Below are 20,529 nucleotides of genomic sequence, written 5' to 3' on the forward strand. Positions count from 1 at the left end.
AAAGGAGGTAAAATGTAGGAGAACAGCATCGTGCAGAAGAAAGGGAAAGGATTACAGCATTCAGCTCCGTGCGCTGTAACCATCCTCAATCCTTTTGTCTATATCCATTGTTCAACTATTCGACAAGTTTCTATTTCTATCCTCTCCATAGTTAGGGAAGTCATGCACCTTTTGTGGTTTCCTAATAAACTGGAGGTGAGTACCAGTGCAGAATCTAAGGAAATAAAACTCCAGTGACTGCTGCGAGGGTTGCCTTCTGAATGTGGCTTATACAATATTTCATCTGTGCTGACACCTTTCACTCTCAATTATTGAGTTGCTGTCAAAACAAATCAATCAAATTATAGCACTGTGTCTTCATGTTATCATTCCATTGTAAGTTAGCAACATTAACTTTGAAATATACAGAAGTATAAATTTTATCTCTATTATTTATTTAATGCAACTTTCTCCCACGTGAATTATTTTCCAAACATGGCAAACTCAAATTATGTTATGTCAAATGTTGAATATATCTATGTTCTGATAAGAATTTCTAAAATAATGGCACACAGGGGAGCTGAGATGCATAAGAATGTGTTAATAGGCTTGCATATTTGTGCTAATCCTAATCCAGTGACAAAATGGCAAACATAATAAGTCTTTTTTTTTTTTTGGTTTTGGCTGTAAGCTTGGTGAGCACAGTTGATTAACATAATTTGGGAGAATATGACACCAAATTAAAGGAAAAGGTTAATGTGGAGATAAAAAGTTTTCAGAGATTAATTTTGCTTACAATAAGTCATAATTTTCCAAGAGAGTTCTTTCCAAAAATTCAGACTATATGATCTAAACTACAGTTTTTCCCAAGCACAGATACCCTTTTCTGCAGCACGGAGAAACATGAGACCAGGAAACGATGCCTACTCCCGCTGCCCTGCATGGCTGCAAGTAGGTGGCATGACCCAAAGAACTTTAAAAAGAAGAAAAGAAGGGTAAAAAGGACTCAAACATTTTCATTTTGGGATTTTAAGGCTACAACTACATTTTCAAATAATGGAATCTAAATCAATTTAGTTGCTTTTCCAAAAGGGCAAACACTGTTGAAGCTTCTATGTACAAGCTCTTAAAATAGCTTCTCTTTGTACATGAAAACTTGGCGTGTCTTAAGAAGATAAAAAGCAAACTGACAGACACACTTTTGTGGCTCCTTCTTGTTGCACACTGGCTATATAAGGAGCAAGCAACAATCAAAACTCCAACGTGAATGTGTAGATTATGTCCAATGAAAGAAAATCCAAACGCAGAAGAACCCCAGCCTACGCTGGTGTGGAGCCGTTATACGTGTTGGGACCTCTTCCTTTGTCTCTATTGGGCCTGCATCTTCGTCTTCCAGTGGCTTGAATTGTTGTGTTCTTTCCCTAACCTCTTCTCCTCCAGAAATTCCTTCCCTCCCTGGCATCAGCCCTGCATGTTGATGGTTTCTACATCAGGATGCCTAGCACCAGTCCCATTCTGGGTTTTAGATCCGTGAATTTACAGCTGGATACTAGTATCTTCATTTAAATTATCCACAGGAGACTTAAACTAACCATGTCCAACTGAACTAACAATCTCCCTCTTTTTCCTCTACATTTAATCCATCACCAAATGGTACCAAACCCACCTGGTTAATGTCTCCTAAATCAGTCCTCTGCTCTATGTCACTGCTACCAGGGCCCTTTCTCTCCTGAATGAATGCAACAGCCTTCCTCCTAAGTGGACTGGGGTGCCCACCGTACTGCCTGGTAAATAGCAGATGCTTAGTGAGTATTTGTGAAATTGATCAATCAATCTTTGTGCACAGTTCAGGGGAGGAAATGAGGTTTAGCTTTTCCCTGGAGTGGGCTGAGAAATAATAGCTGTGACCTCTCGCTGGGAATCTGCCCTGCAAGGACTGCACACATAAGGGAAGACAGGACTTTGCTGAGAGCGGTGACTCTCCTTTCTCTGAACAGTGGGCAGTGGGGGACTGGGGACTGTCCCCCATTTCCCTGTTTTCAATTTCTCCCCACTTCCTGCCCCCCATACTTCCCTCAGATGCAGAAATCCTCTTTATTTTGGTTCCAGAGGACATTTGAGCAAATAATCCTAGTTCCCTCTCATCCTTGGTAATGGAGTAAGATTGAGAAGCATTTCAAACAGTCTTTTTCTCTAGGCATGCATACCATTCCAGTGGCAGCCATCTCGGAAAACAGCTCTGATGCCTGCCTTGGAATCCAATCCAGTTTGCACTTGCTAGTGTAGACACATCGCTACATGCCATCAAGAGCCCTGATGGATTTACTGCCTCATTATGTGCAAACTGGGGATCACATTACTTCCCTGCCTTTTGCTTTGACATTTACGTGGCAGCTGGAAACCATTATCCTTTGACAATGCTTTATTCCATTGACAGTATCTCTTAAATACACAGTATACTAGTCATATTCCTCATTCATGCGCCCCCAGTTTAATCCATGCCCCAGTGCCTCAGTGATGCCTGCTTCAAGGATAATGTACTGCAGAATGGGCTCTCCGGGTATTTTAAATAACAAGTCTGAAGCATCAGAGATACAGAGGTTTGAAAAACTGCCAAAGTAAGACCCTTCACAAGAACTTTTCATAACTTCTTTATGGTGCGTTTGGTGTTATTGTATGGTCATATGGTGCTCTTCTGAATAACACTACAAATAGGAATTTATGTACTTGGTATTTTTTAATATTGGACTTAGCAACAAGCAAGCCACCTACCGGAGGCTGAGAAATCAGTGCATATTAAATGCCAAGGCCCGTTCTTCTTGTTTCCGTGGCAGGTACCACACTGCCCTTGCTGTGAGGCCTCTGCTCTCCTGTTCGTGGTGCCCCCAGGGATGTGCCGAGTGTGGGCGCCACAAGAACAGCACAGGAGGGACCCCAAGGGAAAGCGGCACGCTTGGCCGTGTTCTGATACCAGAATACTCAGTGCACGTCCTCCCACCGTTCCCCGCCAACAGTTTTCTCCTCTGATCAATAAAATCAAGCACCTTTAAATGTGATTTTATGAATATGAAATATCGCTCATACATAATGAACACATAGAGTTGCTTTGTGGTTGTGTTGTTTTTAATTTGAGAATTAATCCACTTTGAGTTGAGAGATGCTTTCTTCCAAAGGGTGGCTGGCTAGAAAGTCAAGGACCCAGAGACCTCACCTTGTGAATGGTAGTAATGGGCATTCCGGATATGACTGCTCACCTTCGTACAAATACAAAGTATCTGATTTTGAAATAATACTTATTATGTAGAAACTTTAAAAAGAAAGCAATCACTCATAATCTCTCACTGTTCAGCATCTACCAGTAATGCTTTGTTGTACACAGTATTTTTCTTTTCCTCTCACTGTAGGAGGTGTGTGTGCCTATTTGGGCTTTTTCTAAACATTTGGGATCCAATTGTGGGCATTTGAAATCACTGTTATTTTAGTGTTAACTTCTGCATCTGAGAAACAGAGCCATTAACACTTTAATGGGAGACCTTGGGCCACTCAATTCCATGAAGTTCTTCCTAGTTTTCATTCCATTAGCATTTTGTATTTACACAGTAAAAAAAGATATTTCAAAAGAAGTTGCTATTTTATTGGTATTTTATAAGCTTGACAGCATACACTTACCTTTTTTCTTTTTTGGAAAAAACTGAGATGTATTTTACATATAGTAAGATTCACCTTTTCTAGTGTATCTTTTACAAGTCTGACAAACACATAGTCATGTAGCCACCACCATGATCAAGTCAGAGGCCAACACCCCAAATTCCCTTGTACACCTTAACAGTCAAACCCCCATCCCCTGCCCTTGGTCACCACTGACTTTTTCCTGTCCCCATAATTTTGCCTTTTCCTGAATGTTACATAAACGGAGTCATACTTTTACATGTACTCATGTGCTATTTTAAATAGTCCTTAATTGTTGCATATGTTTGTTAGCCATTTTTATATTTATTGTTTTTGAATTCTGCTACTTTAAGAAATTGTTAATGTGTTGTGTCCTAAGGAACCATGCTGATAGTCCAGGCAAGTAATGGGTTTACAGGATGGAATTACAGAATCTCAGTGTTAGAAGGAATCTTCACGGTCATCTAAGTCTAGTACTCATGAAGTATATCTTCAGTGCAGTGGCCACTGAACCTCATAACATGAGGCTGAATTATGTGCAGGAGCATCACCTCCCCTTTAGGATAATCTTCACTCCCATTGGTGGCAGGCTCGACCAGGTGACCTGCCAGCCAATAGGATGTGACTGAAAGTCTCGTGAGCCACTTCTGAGCCAAAGCTTTAAGAGCCATTGTGGTTCTGCCATTCTTTCTTCCCTTTGCCATGAGAAAGGCCTGTCCCGGGAAGGGGCTGCTTCTTCAGCCTGGATCCCAGAATGAAGGTGTAGAGCAGAGCCACTGCTGACCTGCAGTCAACGTGTATTATGGGATACACAAAGAAATAAACCTTTGTTGTGCCCCAGAGAGATTTTGTGTTGGTTTGTTAGAGTAGCATGACCTAGTGAAAGCTGCAGACACACACACCCTGTCCATCAGGCTGTTCAATGTGTCTTCATTGAGGATTTGTGTGATTAACTTTTCTTAGCACCTAGGACTCAATCTGGGACACTTCCCCCAGATATTGTACAGCTAAGTCCCCCATGTTCTTTGGGTCTCTGACCAGTGGGAACAATGCTGCTGCTGACCCTGTATACAATATGTCTATGTATCTCATCCCCATCCCTGCCACCTTCATCCTATCTGTCTCCCAAATCAGGATCACAGTCTAGTATGCCAGGAAAGCCCAATAACTACTTGTTGAGTAAATGAACAAAGAAACAAAAATGAAAATAAATAAGGTGAAGCTGGTATGATTCATTTTACTATCAGATAATTAAAACTATGTAATGTGATGCATCTCCCCTTTGACTGGTCCTCCAGTTCCAAACCTTTGTCTAGCTTTCTTCTTTTTCTAATAAACAGCTTTTAGTCTTCTGTGCTTCTTATGTTATAAGCTGCTTGAATCCTTGGGATGCATGCAAATACATATCCATGAAAAACACAGCATCATTGCACTGTCTCAGGTATGTTCATCTCTAACAGATCAGGCCCCTCGGCGTGGGCAGGAGCAGCATAGAATGCCCTCCGGTGTCCCCCTTTTCTGCTCTTCCAGTCTGACTTCTTGTCCCATCAGATTCCTAACCTTCATATCAACAACAACCAAAATTGTTCATGGGGCTCTGTAGATTCCACACCTCCCATGCCTTCTTCTTTACACCAAATGTTCCCTTTAATTCTCTTCACTTGACTAACTTCTATCAATTCTAAAAAATCCATCCATCCATCCATCTATCCATCCACTCATCCAGTCTTGAACACCTCTTATGAGCCTGGCACAATTCCAGTTCTTGGGTCACCTCACTGAACCAAACAGAGAAGCCTATTTTAGGGCTTACGTTCTAGAGGCAGAGCCAGACACAAACGATACCTACTATAAATGCATTGTATGCAGATAGCCTTCTCTATAGTATCAGGCCCAGTGTCAGGATACTGCCTCCACTGCCCTACATGGCTAGAGTAGGCATGACCCAGAGGGTTTAAAAAGAAAGAAAGAGAAAACATTTTTGAGGTCTTAAGACTATGTAGAAGGCAGTAAGTATTATGTACAAAGGAAATAAAGGAAAGTAGCAGGTAAGGGGGAACAGGAGTATTGTGGAGCGAGGAGGAAAGTAGTCTGATCTTTTCTGGGGAAAGAGTGTTTCAGGCAGAGGAAACAGCCTGCACAAAGGCCCTGGGGTAGGAGTATGTTTAAAGAACACAAAGGCCAGAGTGCCCTCCCCCTGAGGCTGAATGAATTGAAAGTGAAGAGTGTGTGAGTGAGAAAGCAAAATAAATCAGACTGAAGGTGTATGTCTTGGAAAAAACTTTGGCACCAGAACTGACTGAAAGCAAAAAGGTCAGAAGCATTCTCGATTTCTGAGAGAATGGTATTCCCAATGAAGCTACAAATCCTTTAACTATTAGAAACTCAAAGCAACTCTTCTGCCAAACGTGGACTGAGGAAATCCCCAAAGAGAGATATATTTCTCCACATTCTCTGCAGAGGAAGCCAGGGAGGATAACACAGGGGAGAATCTCCTGGGGATGTAGTCAAAGGCCACGGGGAAGACTGGCCAAGGGTGGTCCCCAAGGGATACTCAGTGGAGGAAGCTCTCCCTCCCCCAGGAGAGGGGACCTTCGTGAGGTCTGCCTCCTGGGACACTGGAATGGCTGTGGGTAAACAAACCGTGGCACAGCCTTTTGATGGAACAACTGCTTGAGACAGAGAAGAAAGGGACTTCTGGCATCCACAACAACATGGGTGAATCTTAAAGACATTACACTGAGTGCAAAAAGGCAGACAGGAAAGGATAGATGTAATGAATCCATTTACATGAAGGTCTAGAAAAGACAAAACTAATCAATAGTGACAGAAAGCAGATCAGGGTTGCCCTGTTGGAGGGAGGGGATTGGCTACAAAGGGACACAAGGGAGACTTTGGGGGAGCAGGAAATGTTTTCTGAATTGATTGTGGTGCATGGAGGTTGCGTGGGTATATACAATTATCAAAACTCAGTGAGCTGAGCAATTGTGGACCATTTTATTGTGTATAACTGATACCCTCACTAAAACAACAGCAGAACAAACAAAAAGGAGATGTAACATCACTTGCTCATGAAAATTCCTAACCCTAAAACTATTCCCACATACTTTATCCTGTACAGACTTTAATTTGGAGAGTCAGAGGAAACTCGCTCAGCTTTCCTGCTGTTGCTAAGGGTGGGGAAAATCATCCTTGGCCTTGATTTTCAGCTAGCCTGGAACCTAATAGCTTTTCCATGTTCAGGTTAAGCAGCACTCTCTAATGTATTTTTGATCATTAATTTAAACGTTATGCTTGATTTAACTGGAATGTTCACACTTTGATATAAATCTCTTATGTCGCACATTTCTACTCTCCATTTATGTTGCCCACAGTGATTAGTGGGCCACCTCAGCCTGTGCAATGAGAACAAGTCCCTAACCTGAATCCCCTGTCCTAGATGTTGACCCACCTCTGCTGTTCCATTAACCCCTTGGCTGTTTGTTGTCACCTGTTTTGAGGCTGTATTTATCTACATTTTATGCCTAAATCTGTACAAAGCAAAAAATCCAACACATTTGCATGGACTCTATAATGGGGACTTTATTTTGTCACATCAAATAATCAGCTAGTTCCCGCACAAGGACAGCTGCAAATTACATTTTTAGCACAGCTGTCTGTGTTTCCAAATTGTAACATGGAAGACACTGACTTTTAAAGGAGTTAATACAGAACAATCTTATTCTTTCTTTGAGGTTTATGGTCATTATCTGTCTTGTTTCTCATGCGTGGGTTTGCTCGGCTGACAGTCACCTGAAACCAGGTCCCTTGTGTATGGGACAGACCAAGAACGCAGGCATGGGGCAACTGAGGGTAGTGATGTCGGGGCGGTGTCTGGAAGTGGAAGGGGCCCTCAGAGGTAAAAGAGAGGAGGACATAGAACCCCCCACTTCCTGCAGGCACCCAGAGTGCTGAGAAGAAGGTCACATCTAGGTCTTATCTGAGTTTAGAGCATTTCTATGCTTGGATCCTAGCCAGAACTTCCACGACTTCTCTTAAAATATTCAGAGCCTAGACCCCCACCTTTGATGTCTCCAATTCAGACTTGCCTCAGTCTCAGTCCATGCCCACAGGAGGTCCTACTGGTCCATACTGTGGCCCCAGTTCACAGGCCAGTATATAGCCTGCTGCACCCCTGCCTCCTCTACTGACGAGGTAGGCCCTAGTGTGTTTCTTAAGCATGCTGCCCATGCTTCATCCCACATCATCCTGGCTTCCTCCTCCCACCCACGTTATAGCAGACTGGACAGGAGTGGAGAGTTCAACACAGGGCCGTCAATCTCTAGTCTGGCCAGCCATTTATGAAGCAGCTTAGAATGGAAAGTCTCAGACCAACAAGAATTTGAGTGTTGGAGAGTTTGAATTTTAAATAGTGTAGAGAAAGGGATAGAAATAGAGATAGCAGTAGAGGGCTCCTGAAGGTATGTAAGTTGGGAAGATGCATGTACTCCAGGGTGACAAGATGGAGCATGAGTGAACCAAAGTTATGGGTTAGCCAGAAGCCAACCAGCACCATAGAGAAGAGTCATGAGAAGGAGCAGGAGAGCGAGGACATGGGTGATTAGTTGCCCTGGGAGCGGGCAGAGGCCCCTGCCTGCTGAGGAGGGGAAGGACCCAGTCTGCAGTCCCACTGTTCACTGGACTCTCCAATCCCCAAATTGCACTCCAGGATCCCTGAGGCTGGACTGAGGGGATCCTGTACCTAGGCTGCTGCAAGAATTTGAACTTCATACTCCCATCTATGTCCTTACAAGAAGACCCCATCATTGATGAGACAATTTTGCATGGAAGATTCTGAGGAGAAAGAGAAAACAATCCCTAGGCCATGCAGATGGATTTTCTGCAGGACAATATGGTCTCCTTCTCAGCGATGCAAAGATTTTGCTGGATAAACCTCAGAGCAGGTGCTTCAATAATGCTTCAATTATGTAAGAGAAAGCCTCTTGGTCTTGGGGACCTGAATGCCCTAAGAGAAGCAAAACTGTTTCCAAATAAGTTACTCCTTTTGGCCATCATCCTCAGGTAAAGGCTTGAGGTGGTGGGAGAGCAGGAGAATGAAGGAAGGCACTTACTACAGTCCGACAGCCCCCACCTCCCTACCATACTCAGAATCCAGGGGAGGCTGCTGGAGATGGTGGGAGAGTCGCTAAGTGAATTTTGAAAAAGCTCCCTAGACAAGGTTTTCTTCAACTTGAATGTGCCCAGAAATCTCACGAATCTCTGAAGAATGCAGATTTCCTTTCACTGTGTCTGGGCAGATGAAAGTCTGCATTTCTAACAAGCTGCCTAAAATGCTGACGCCACTGGTCTGGGGACCATGCTCAGAGGAGGAGATCGTGATGGGGCCCTTGTTGCCTGAGCAGTGACAAGCCACTCTACATCACATCATGTCATTATTGCTCCTTAAAATACATGCATGAATCATGGCCTCTGAGACTCTCAGAGCCATTTCATGTCATCTGATAGGGAACGTAAATGAACCAGCTCTCAATCCCTTTAGTAAAGAGGAAGATACTTAAAAATTCATCCCTAAATTTCAAACCATTAAGACACTGACGTCAGTAATTTTTTTCTCAGCAAATTTGTAGCTTTTTAGCTAGAAGAATGGACAGGTTGGAGGGGCTGGGCAGAAAGGTTGGAGAATCATCAGGGAATTTCAGCTGGTAGACTTGTTTCATGAATAAAACTTTAATGATCCACAGTGAGGAAAAGGGGAAGCATCCAGAGCTGGGCACATCATCGGGAAACAGGCCCTACTTCAGATTAGGGGTGTAACACTTAAATGCCTCTCCCTCACACCAACCAATCAAATCTGCTTTATAAAAAGAGAAGGTGCAGTGTCTGTTATAGGTGGGCAGACTTGCTGGTTGTTTCAAAAATCACTTAAAAGCCTTCAGCTGAGGCTACTGTGCTCATGTCTAGGGGCAGGCCATTGGGAGAGGGCAGACCATTCCACACTGTTGACCACATAAATGTAGGTAAGGACTCCTTTTGAGGTATGAAAGCCCATTTACAACATCACTGCCCTTGAAAGAGGATAAAACTCAAGGACATCTAGGTCTGGTTCAATCTCAAAGTAAAACAGGACCCCTGACCATGATTTTCCGGATTGCCAGCCATCCACCCACCACCCCGAGCCCACCACCTTTTGTGATAAAACCTGGGAAGCTACACAAGCCAGAAACACTGCCTAGGCATTGTCAAGGCTCTAGACAGTTCCCTAAAGGTGGTGAGATTATCCTTGGGTCAGCTGCTGACCCTTCAGGTGGTGGACACTGACCTTGGCACCTCGAAGATATGAGACAATTCTCTGATTACCGGTCTCAGTGCCCTGGGGGACAAACTCTTTCTGGTCTGCCTGGGACTTTTCTGGTGTCAACAGTGAACATCCCAGTCACCAGCAAAGCAGGACGTTTGGCCACTTTTCAGACTAGTGAGGTCCAGGTGGTGAGGAAGTCATGTGGGAAGATTTGAAAGGAACAGAAGAGGCCCAAGAAACGGCAAGATGGAATTTCCCTGGATCCTTACAGTGACTTAGGAATTGGGATTTATTCATAAGGATATTAAAGAAAAAGGTGTTGGAGGAGGGGCTTGAGAGTTAAGACTAATTAGGAAGCTTGTCTTATAACTGGCTGACTTGCAACTTGGAGGGGTTTTATTTTAATGACCTCACTACCCCTCTTCCAACATAATGGAAATGAGAAAGGGACACATGATCCTTTGTGCTTGTGTGGTAGATGAGAGCTTGCCCGTCAACTCCAATACACTTCTGAAGATGAGGGCAATGGGAAATCGTGTCACCCATGGCCTTAAAATCACAGGTACTAAAATCCTAATATCAAACCAAACCTTACTAGAGATAGGACAAGCCTAGCTTTTGGGGCTCTGACTTTGGCATCCATTTTAACCAAGCAGGATTAATTCATGACCTAGGAGCTCCTTGCGCTTATGTTTGTTTATAATATTCAATGTTCCCATAAGCGCGAATGTTCCAAATGGAAGGCTGCATTTTGATAATGCCCATTTCTTCATTAAGATTTCATCATCCACCTACATTAAGAAGCCTCTGCCCACACTCTGTTGCCTGTGCTTTCACCTTGTTCATTCCTGCCTTATTTGCTTACTCTTGAGAGCCTGACTTCCCAGGCACTGTCAAATTTAAAACAAGCAAAGTTTGCACATTAGTGTGTCCTGGGCATGCATGATTTATAAATGGCAGGTTTCTTGGCACAATTTAATGGTATAAGAGACATTTTGTTTTAAACATTAAAGTGAACATCAAGAAGTGGCAATGATGGGTAGGATATTAGAGCAAATAGTGTGTAAAGAAGTTTGGGTCAGGGGTTAACCAGTTCTTACTTGGTCTATTTCTTAATCTGTGGACTGATGCTCTGACCAATTTAATAGGTCATTAAGAGCTCTGACATTCGACCAACCCCAAAAAGTGCTTTCAATTGCTATTCTGATAAGTCAACCAAAGTCTCACTCTGGAAAAAAAAGAAATTTTAACTGCTAACATTTGCCTCAATAGAGAAAACCAACATCTTGGATCAGTCCAAAAACAAATTTGTTTTCTAAAGAGGTTGGTCATCCTAATCATATTCAGGCCATTTTCCACCATAAAATTCCTCCTCTAACAGAGTCTTTTGTAAATTAATCTATCAATCAGTGTTAGCAAGCCTTTTAAAGAAAAGTCAAAACTTTTATGATCTCAGAAGAACTACCAGTTCTGAGTAAGATCAGAGTCCCACTCTTGTTATATAATGCCATGTAATATAAAGGCTCAGGAAACGAGTCTTTTTTGTCATCACAAAATATGTCCTCAAATAATATAATTTCTGTTTAATAATTATAACTAAAAATAATAATTAAATTTATTCCAAATGATACCTTATATTTGAGATGGTTCAACCACATCACACACAAACAAACAATATCTCAACTTTCTTCACAGAAGCTAAATTGAAGAACTCATGAGATTACATCTTAGGTCCTCCAGCAACACCACAGTCATTTTACATGTAGGTTTTTGATGCACTGTGCAATGATTGCTCATAAACACTTCCAGAGGATCTTGAAAGTTCCAAATCAATGTTAGAAAATGAGGATCGATCAAACCTTTGGCTTGAGTAAGCTCAAGGATTCACAGACAACCTGGAACTTTGCTTCCTACACAAGCCTTCCATATTCCTTGTGGTGGAAGCAACTCTGAGCCACCATCACCATTTAGGGCACTTGTCCATTTCAGAGAACACTGGCCAGTCGACAGAGCCCTACATGGCACACAGACACAATGGGTTACCTTGTAGGTTTTGCAATGGCAGGGTCATAATGCCTCCGGCTGCAGCTGCTGCTACCAGCCCTTGGATGTTGGTGAGATTCGCGGTAGGCAGTGTGAGGACCAGTCCCTGCTGCCCTCCTAGCTGTCCAGCCATGTTGAAGGGGATGAGGATAGGCTGGTTGAGGGCTGGTGTGCCTCCTGGCATCACGCCTGCAACAGTGGATGCTAACTGCTGGGCCGTCAGAAGTGGCTGCAAGGAAACAGATAATCCTAGCTCACTTTCCAGAGGAACCATTGGCCTTCAGAGCATTTTCTTCTGCTGAAGCAGGGGGAGAAAGTTCCTGAACAAGTAGCAAAGAAACATGCTCTATTTCAGAAAAAGAAGATGGATCAGTAAAATAATAATAATAATAATAATAATAATAATAATAATAATAATAATAATAACTGAAATCACACTTTATTTCTTTGGAAAGTTTCATTTGGTTTGATTCCCTCTTGAGGAGCTCAAATACCTTTAAAAGCAGTACCTTACACTTACGAGGTTTCATCAGATGAATTTTCATTTGGTTATACCCTTACATATGAAACTTTCCGCTAATTTATTCTGTGTTGGCTTACTGGGATCAATAGATTTTTTGTTTTTTTGGTTCAGAAGTAGCAATAAAATGTTGTTTTCATTTATTGAACTAGCAAAAATAATGTAAAAGATTTACACCATACTGGTAGGTTTACAGTGACACCATATGCAGATTTAGGACATGTACACTATCATAAGCCATTTAGAAATTTATATTAAGAGCTGCAAAAATATTCACCCCCTTTTGACTCAGAATATACTCCTGGGATATAACATGAAGATATAATTCATAAATAAAAAAAGGAAATGAATGAAAATAAACATTAGATTTTAAAATATGTAATGTTGAAAAATGGTTTGTTACAAACAAACAAAACAGAAATAGATTTTATAGTCCTTGATCCAGGACTTTCATTGCCATACCCTTACAGGAGCACTGGGAAATGTAACCCCTTCACCATTTTTCTAAAGGGCCCAATACAAAACTCTTACTGAGGGATTTCAATTTTTTTTGTTTTCAATGCAGCATGGGTCTACATAGTAAAGGTAATTAAATATAGGCATAGGACAAAGCCCAGTATGTAAGAGCCAGGCCCTATTCTAATGCTGCTGCATGAGCCTTACTCCGGTATCCTACCAATGAGATACAGAGAAGTTGGGGACCTGCCCAAAGTCCCGTATCTAGTGGGGGAGGGGGGCTCAAGTCCAGTCAGGTCGCCCCAGAACCCACGGTCACCCCTTCCTCGCCACACCCTCTCAACATACAGGACAGACGTAGAGAAGTGGACTGCTCCATTTGAGGCCCAGGGGGAGGAAGGCTGTCCACTCCCTGCAGTCACGCCCCCAGGCCCCTTCCAGGGAGCCCTCCGGAGAAGCCCCGGGGCTCCATGCAGTCTAGTTTTAGACCACTGCCCCAGACCCCATGGGCCTCGCTCTTACTGTACTTGCTAGACTTTACTAAAGGCCCACAACGTAACTACCTCTCTTTAAAAAGGAAAATAATATAGTTTCTCTAAAGCACAAAATAGACATTTTGTAGGAAAAAGTACAAAATTATAAGCTGGTCCTCAGATTGCTGGTGTACTGTCACGGTGGATAGTAATCTCATGATAAATGAGAGGAGGCAAATGGTAGTCCTCAGACTGTACACAGGCCGCAGATTTGGGGTTTGGGGCGGGTGGCATTTAAAAAAATTGATTTCTCAGCTTAAAGCAGGATGTGCACTCTCCGGCTCATCACAGCACCTGCCACCCTCACGGTCTGGGTCTGTCGCGCTACTCACCTCGCCTGGAGGTACCAGAATCTGTCACCCCGGGTTTGTTCACACACATGCACACAGCGTCACAGGCGTGACGTGAGAAAGGGAATGGCTGGAGGAGAGCTGTTTCTGAGATGCCCACTTAAACTCTCGCTAGGCTTTGGCAAGACAGCAGACGTCTCCGTAGGCTTTCTTGCCCTCGGCACGGAGGCTTCTGTGCCCTGAGGTGGATGTTGGGATCTGAGGCCATTGTGAGACTTAGTGGCTGCTGGGCCAAGGAAGTCAAGATCAACCTAAGCTCTCAACTTGGGTCCTCAAGCCTAGTGAGCCCTCAGAGTGACGGAAGTGAGGAATTTCTCTGAACAGCAATGACAGCAAAAGAGAGAGAAAGGCTCAAGGATCAACTTCTTTTTCCATAAAAGCAGGGCAAGCTCTGAGAGCTGCACACGAAGTGACAGAGGTGAAAAAAAAAACCCTGACAAAATAACAACCCAGCCTTTTATAATTGTGTTCTACATCTCCATATAACCACACCAGGCTGCAAAAACAAATATTGGACTTTAAAAAATAATGAATGTATTTCTTTATTAATGCAGGAGCTGCATGTGATGTACAGTATTGTCAAACCCAATAAGCTGAACTTGCATTAAAATTGCATTAACTTTTTTATATTAAATCACATCTTGTGATTTCAAAAATAGCTATAGTAAGGTTGAAATAACTTAATTTTCTTCACACTCTAGTCATTAAAGTTTTACTTTCTAGGAAACTGCATAGTAACCAAGAGCACAGTTGTCGTGGGGTTTAAGAAAAATAGTTTCCAAATGATTAAAGCCAACATTTCCTTCAAAAAGAGAGGAGTTCCGTGAACACATTTTTTTCTTGATGGTATTTAATAAATAATGTAGTCATACAGTTTCCCATGCAAAAAATTTATCACCATCTTGGCTCTGTTGGAGTTAATTGGATTTAACTCATTATTATTTATTTGGTTATTTATATGGTTAAGCCATCCTAAGTGTAGCCAAAAGAAAAGCGTGGAGAGGTACTGACCTGTGGCCCGACCGGGAATGGGGGGTGGGTCTGACTGGCCTGGTGTTGGTCAGGAGTGCCTGGGTCTGAGAGTGCCGGGTTTCCTCTGGCCCCTGGAATTCAAAAGAGAAGCGCTCCCTTAATATAGGATCCAGCGGGGGAACTGCACATGACCCCATTCTCCTGTGATGTCACATAACATTAAGGCACAGATGACAGGCTGGAGTGGTTTATCAATAGCTCCAGTGCTCAAGTCACTTGTCAACTGCATAAATTATGCTAACAGACATTCAGGATAGCCAAAGTCATCCCAGGAGGGAGAAAGCTAGGACAGCGGGGAAACTGACACTAACACCAGTGGCGCTAACAGGCTTGCATCAGACAGCAGCTTGCATGGGGTGTACCAATGCGTCACGTGTGTGGCAAACTGCAGCCTTTATGCATAGGCAGATGACTGCAATCTAATTTCCCAAAGCTGGAGAAAGCATGATCTCAGACATGACCAAGTACATCTCTATTATCCCTTAATATGGTTTCATACCCGTAAGCCCTTTCTCCATACACGTTTCAGACACTGACTCTTATGAATGTGTTTTCCTAAAAACAAAGCCTTTTTTCAATGTCACCTTATTTGATGCCCTAAAAAGTACAAGGATCTCCTTAAGCAGACTTGCTGGGTGCTAACCAGAACAGTAGGAAGCCCGAGCTAACTCCAGGGAGCCCCGCTGTGCTAGGCAGAGAACACAGGGTCCTTTCCTGGCTGGCATCCTGCTGGGTGCCGAAGCACGGCAAGTGAATTTCTACCAAGACAGAGAGTCTTTCAAACCTTCTTCAACATTATAGTTTCTGTGTGTGTGCTTACTCCAGGGCAAACTGTAGCAGGTAAGACAGTGGCAGTAACAGTAAATACAGGAATAAACAAACAAATAAATGAGGTTAGCAGTAGTTTTTGAGGGTTTTTTTGCTGGTAGCTTTTTTCTGGGCAGTTGAAATCCAATTCCAAGCCATCCCTCACAAGACCCTCTTCCTTGGTGTCTGTCCCATGAATAGCAAGTGGAAGACAGTTCAAACCCTGTTTACTGCCATGCCATGGGTGGCCAAGAAAAAAAAGATATGATTCTGTCACATTTATAAATTTTAAAGAAGGCATTATTAGCTCATTTAAGACAAATTCTTCCATCTATTCTCCAAAGGGACACACTTATAAATAATGGAAATGTGGAAAAAAATACTTCAGCACATTAAGCTACAAATAAAATTGACTGCTACATATTATTCAATTGACTTTTATCTCCACTTCAAGGTGTCCATCATAACAGCATTTTATAATAGGATTAAGCAATAAATGTGCAAAGCCATTATGCAGAAATCTGAAAATCTGATTAATTTGTAATATTTTTTTGTGTAGAAAGTCAGGAATGGATGTTGCTTGGGGAATACTTACAAGCGTTCTATTGAAATTTCTGAATTGATTTGGAACAAACTAATAAAAACACAGACTTGCTGACATTTTATAAAGTGAATTCTGTCAAAATACGTTTGGCTTTTAATGATCGCTGTCATTTAATAACAAGGGTGAGATGACCCATCATAAGATGCCAACATTTCCCTACAGTGTGCAAGACACCTTCCTTCTAAATTTTTTATATGTCATTTATTTATTTTACTTAAGGTGCAGGGCACTTTAAACTGGGAGGTACGCTGGGCAGTATAAATCATAAGTTTCTGGTCTTATGTACTCAAGCCCTATTTTTGCCTTAAAGTTCTCAGCAGAGCATTATGCACTTTTACAGAGCTAACCAGGTCCCGAAGTGATGCTTTTGGTCAATTAGGTAAATTATTAAATGACTAAAAATCCACTTTGGGTTAGTTTTTAACGATGTTTTAAAAAATCCAGTAGCTTCCCCAAACCCCCAGACACGAATTTTTATACCAGACTGTGAAAAGGGAGTTTTACAATGCACAGAAAAAGAGGGAAACCCTTTTACACAATTAAAAAAACATCATATTTGTTTCATGTGTACCAGGCGTACTTTTTGACCCTGTTCCTAATGATGTACCATTGTAAGGCTTAGGACCTGTCCTCGTCAGGCACTGTGTCAACACCACTGTGTGTGTGTTATCTGTAACTTTACGCCAATTACATTTGCTTATATTTTATTATTCTTTGTTGCTGGAAGTCCTCACTGGCACATAGCAGCTTGTTTTGAGGCTTGTTGTTCTCAAAAACCATGTTCGGTGCAGTACAGGGCAATTCCACTCAATTTTATGTGTAAAATGAAGTCTTTCACAGGCTTTAGAGGAGATTATGTATGCTCTCCTGCCTGGATCAAAAAGCAATGTTTCTCCTTAATGCGCATCTCCATTTTCCCCAAACACATGTATCATGCTTAACCTTGTAGGACCATAAGCTAATCTGTCTGGTCGTAAGGCAGCTCCCAAATCAGGGGCCTTCTCAAAACCAGTGGGGCGATCCAGGAGTCAGAATGAATAAAGGATGCTGGCTAAGGCTTTCAGAGAGATTTGAGGCAGCACCAAGCTGCACATTAGCAGAGAACTGTTGGAGCTGTTTCCATGGGCACAGACATGAAAACACCAGCTCAAATCAGCTGGTCAGGTTCCTCCTGCTCAGGATCCTAGGAAACATGTTACCTCTCTGGAGACGGAGGATGTGTAGAAAGCTCTCTGTGGCCTGTTCTGAATTTAATAATCTGCACTTTCAGGCAGGGGCTGTGGGCTCCAGTAGAGCAGGGCCTGTGCTCCTTGACTCATCACTACATCCCCAGCCCCTAATGTGGGAGTTTCATTGACATTGATTGAATATTCACTCAATAGAAACAGAAGTTTGGATTTTAATCTGGGGGTGGTATAATTCATTTAAGATAGGTACTGACATCCACTTGACTATTTACTATTGTTTATGTAATCCTTGGAGAGATCTTTAAATTATTAGCTTATTGGCAAATTCTGTCTCCATTCCATTATAAATATTAAAAGCGGTTTGGTGTACAGGTTAAAAGCAAGGACTCTTTTAAATCTTAAACTGTGCCTGTGTTTAAATTTAACTCTGCCACTTAACTAGGTATGTGAACTTGGGCTTGTTTTCCAATTTACATGCAGCAGCCTTTTCCTGTAAAAGCCCAGGATAATAACAGTACCTCCCTCAAAAATGTGTTATTGTGAGGATTGAATGAGCAAATATATTTGTAAATTTCTTGGGACAGTGCATGCTTGTCACAGGAGTGTTAATTCTGTTGATTATTACTATTAAATAAGATTCAATTTGTATTTAGTATATGTAACATTATTTAATCTACCCTTCATACTCACCTGCCCCAAGTCCACTCCATCCATAAGTGAATTGTGTGCATTCCCTCACACACCACCATCACTGTGTACTCTGCACCATTTGATAAATGTTTGGGACTGAACTTTAAGAGCCTCCAAAACTAGATGTTTACATATAATGCTTCTTTTAGTCTGCAGAAGCATGATCAGGAAATATGGCATAATGATCCTGGCAAATAGCTTCCAACCTCACACACCATGTTTAGACCAGTAGTTCTTACTTAGGCCTGAGGATCAGAATTGTTTGTGGAGCTTCTTGAACACACAAAGGTTCACAGCCCTCAAGAGGCTACTGACAGAGCTACTAACAGGTGACTCAGGTGTGTGTTTTATAAAACTCCCCCAGCGGCTGCAGACCACACGGAGAAAACAGTGGCACAGAGGCTGCCCAGGCAAGTCTGGGTCCCCCAGCGCTGAGGACGCCATGCAGTTAGTTTTATGAATAGTGGGTGGGTCACCAGCCAGTACTCCCTCCTTGGCCCCCTGCCAGCTTCCTCCCCTGCAGCACTTTTCCACACAATCCCTTAGGAAGGGGAAGTTTCCCTTATAATTCTGGTTGACTTCCAGTTTAGAAAGGGGAATAACCACCTCAGATTCACCTATTTTATAATTATGATTTGTTCACAGGTAATTTGTTCAAGGAGTGTAAAAAAATGATTTTAAAGGGATCATAATACGAATTTTAAAATAGCTATCCACTAGGAGTCAATTCTCTGCGACTATAAGGACTCCTGGCGTTAAGTGTATTAAGGAAAAGATAGCCCATAAATGGTGAAGACACCAAAAACTGATTAGGAGTTTAAAAATAAGAAACCATTTATTTCTAATTGCTAGAATGCCTGCTTGTCAGAGCATTGGTTCATTCCACACTGTCTTTCCAGTGTTGATCTCGAATCTGAAGCCTGCAGCACTGCCTGCAGCTCTCTCTGCTTTGGGGACGCTGGACTGTGTCAGAAGGGGAGGGGGCGCCCCAGGCCCTCCCCTCTAGTGCCTCCTCAGGAGACAGCCTAGAAAATTCCACCCTCCCCTCCCCACTCAAGGTCCGAGTTCCTAAATGACCATCCCTGTGTTCCTCATAGCAAGTTAGTTTTTCTTTTGCAAATTCTTTTTTTAAAAAAAATAACCCATTTTCATTAACTAAAGCAAACCAGTCTGGCACCTCTTAGTTACTCTTAAAGTAAAATGGAGGTGCACTGCAGTATGGTGAGGTAAATATCCCCAATCCCCGCCCCGTGGAGTTGACTTTTCCAAACAAGTCACTTTAAAGAACAAATATAATATTTTAATCCTGAGAGGGTATACTCCTTTCTGGGGCCTTGCCCTATTACTGCTGTGAAGAGGATGCCATGGCCAGGGCAGATGGAGACGGCAACAGAACAGCACATATGGATGGCTCATCCTTGATAGGCCTGTTCACTTTATCCCATGTCCGCCATCCCTCCACATTCGGTGCCCAAGATTCCCTTGTTAACGACCAATGCATTTTTAATGTATCAGGTTCTTCAGAGAGTGAGTTAGAGGGCTTTCTGTCCTCCATGCATTAGCACAAACATAATCACATGAAGGTCACCGGGATCCCTCAACTTCTTCTGGTATTCATACATTTCTAATTCACTGTTTGCAGTTTTCACCAGTGTGTGAGGCAATGCAAAGGTTGCTTATTATAAGTTGGATAGTCGATGCATTATTATTTCATGTTGGGTATGTGAATCCAGCTAAGCAGGGCACAAGGCCCCTCTAAATTAAACTTCTTTTTCTTTCCATTTCTTCAAGATTACTAGATGCCAAAGAGGGAGTTGAGATGTCTATAAATATCTTTTCAGAGTCACTGCCATTGTTTGCCACATTTTATTGCCAGGTGGAATTTCTTTATGATACTGGCCACACACATATTTATGGAATAAACACTACACAGGCTCCCAGTAGAGACTCTAAAGTAATAAGCCACACTGGAAAATCAAACACTCATTAATTCTCACAAGGGTTTGTGTGTTTTTGCAACTTTACCCACTGAGGCCTGGAGAACAGAGACTGTCTGATGACAGTGACATGAAAAATGGGTCTTCACTCTTCCAGCAGGTGACTTAGCTGGCCTTTCTTTGGTGGAGGGAAATACAGTGTTTTTCTGAGTGAAAGGTCTAGGTGCTCAGTGGGTCTAATTATTGATATTTATTTAAAGGCTGCACAAATGCATGAAAAGTCAAAGGGAGGGAGGGGGCGGAAGATGGCGGCATGAGTAGAGCAGCGGAAATCTCCTCCCAAAACCACATATATCTATGAAAATATAACAAAGACAATCCTTCCTAGAATAAAGACCAGAGGACACAGGACAATATCCAGACC

General features: G+C 42.4%; 1 protein-coding gene across 3 annotated transcripts in view; it reads right to left on the reverse strand.

Annotated features, from left to right (window-relative positions):
• Positions 1–20,529, reverse strand: part of POU6F2 (POU class 6 homeobox 2) — a 475,695-nt gene that overhangs the window by 223,488 nt on the left and 231,678 nt on the right. For all 3 annotated transcript variants that reach the window (XM_057504392.1, XM_036918925.2, XM_036918926.2), the window contains exons 3-4: positions 14,860–14,951; positions 11,990–12,218 (exon numbers count right to left, since the gene is read on the reverse strand). In XM_057504392.1, coding sequence (XP_057360375.1) covers positions 11,990–12,218; positions 14,860–14,951 — 321 coding nt within the window. The remainder of the gene's footprint in view (positions 1–11,989; positions 12,219–14,859; positions 14,952–20,529) is intronic.

Source organism: Manis pentadactyla, chromosome 7 (genome assembly GCF_030020395.1).
Source record: "Manis pentadactyla isolate mManPen7 chromosome 7, mManPen7.hap1, whole genome shotgun sequence".
NCBI classification, from domain to species: domain Eukaryota; kingdom Metazoa; phylum Chordata; class Mammalia; order Pholidota; family Manidae; genus Manis; species Manis pentadactyla.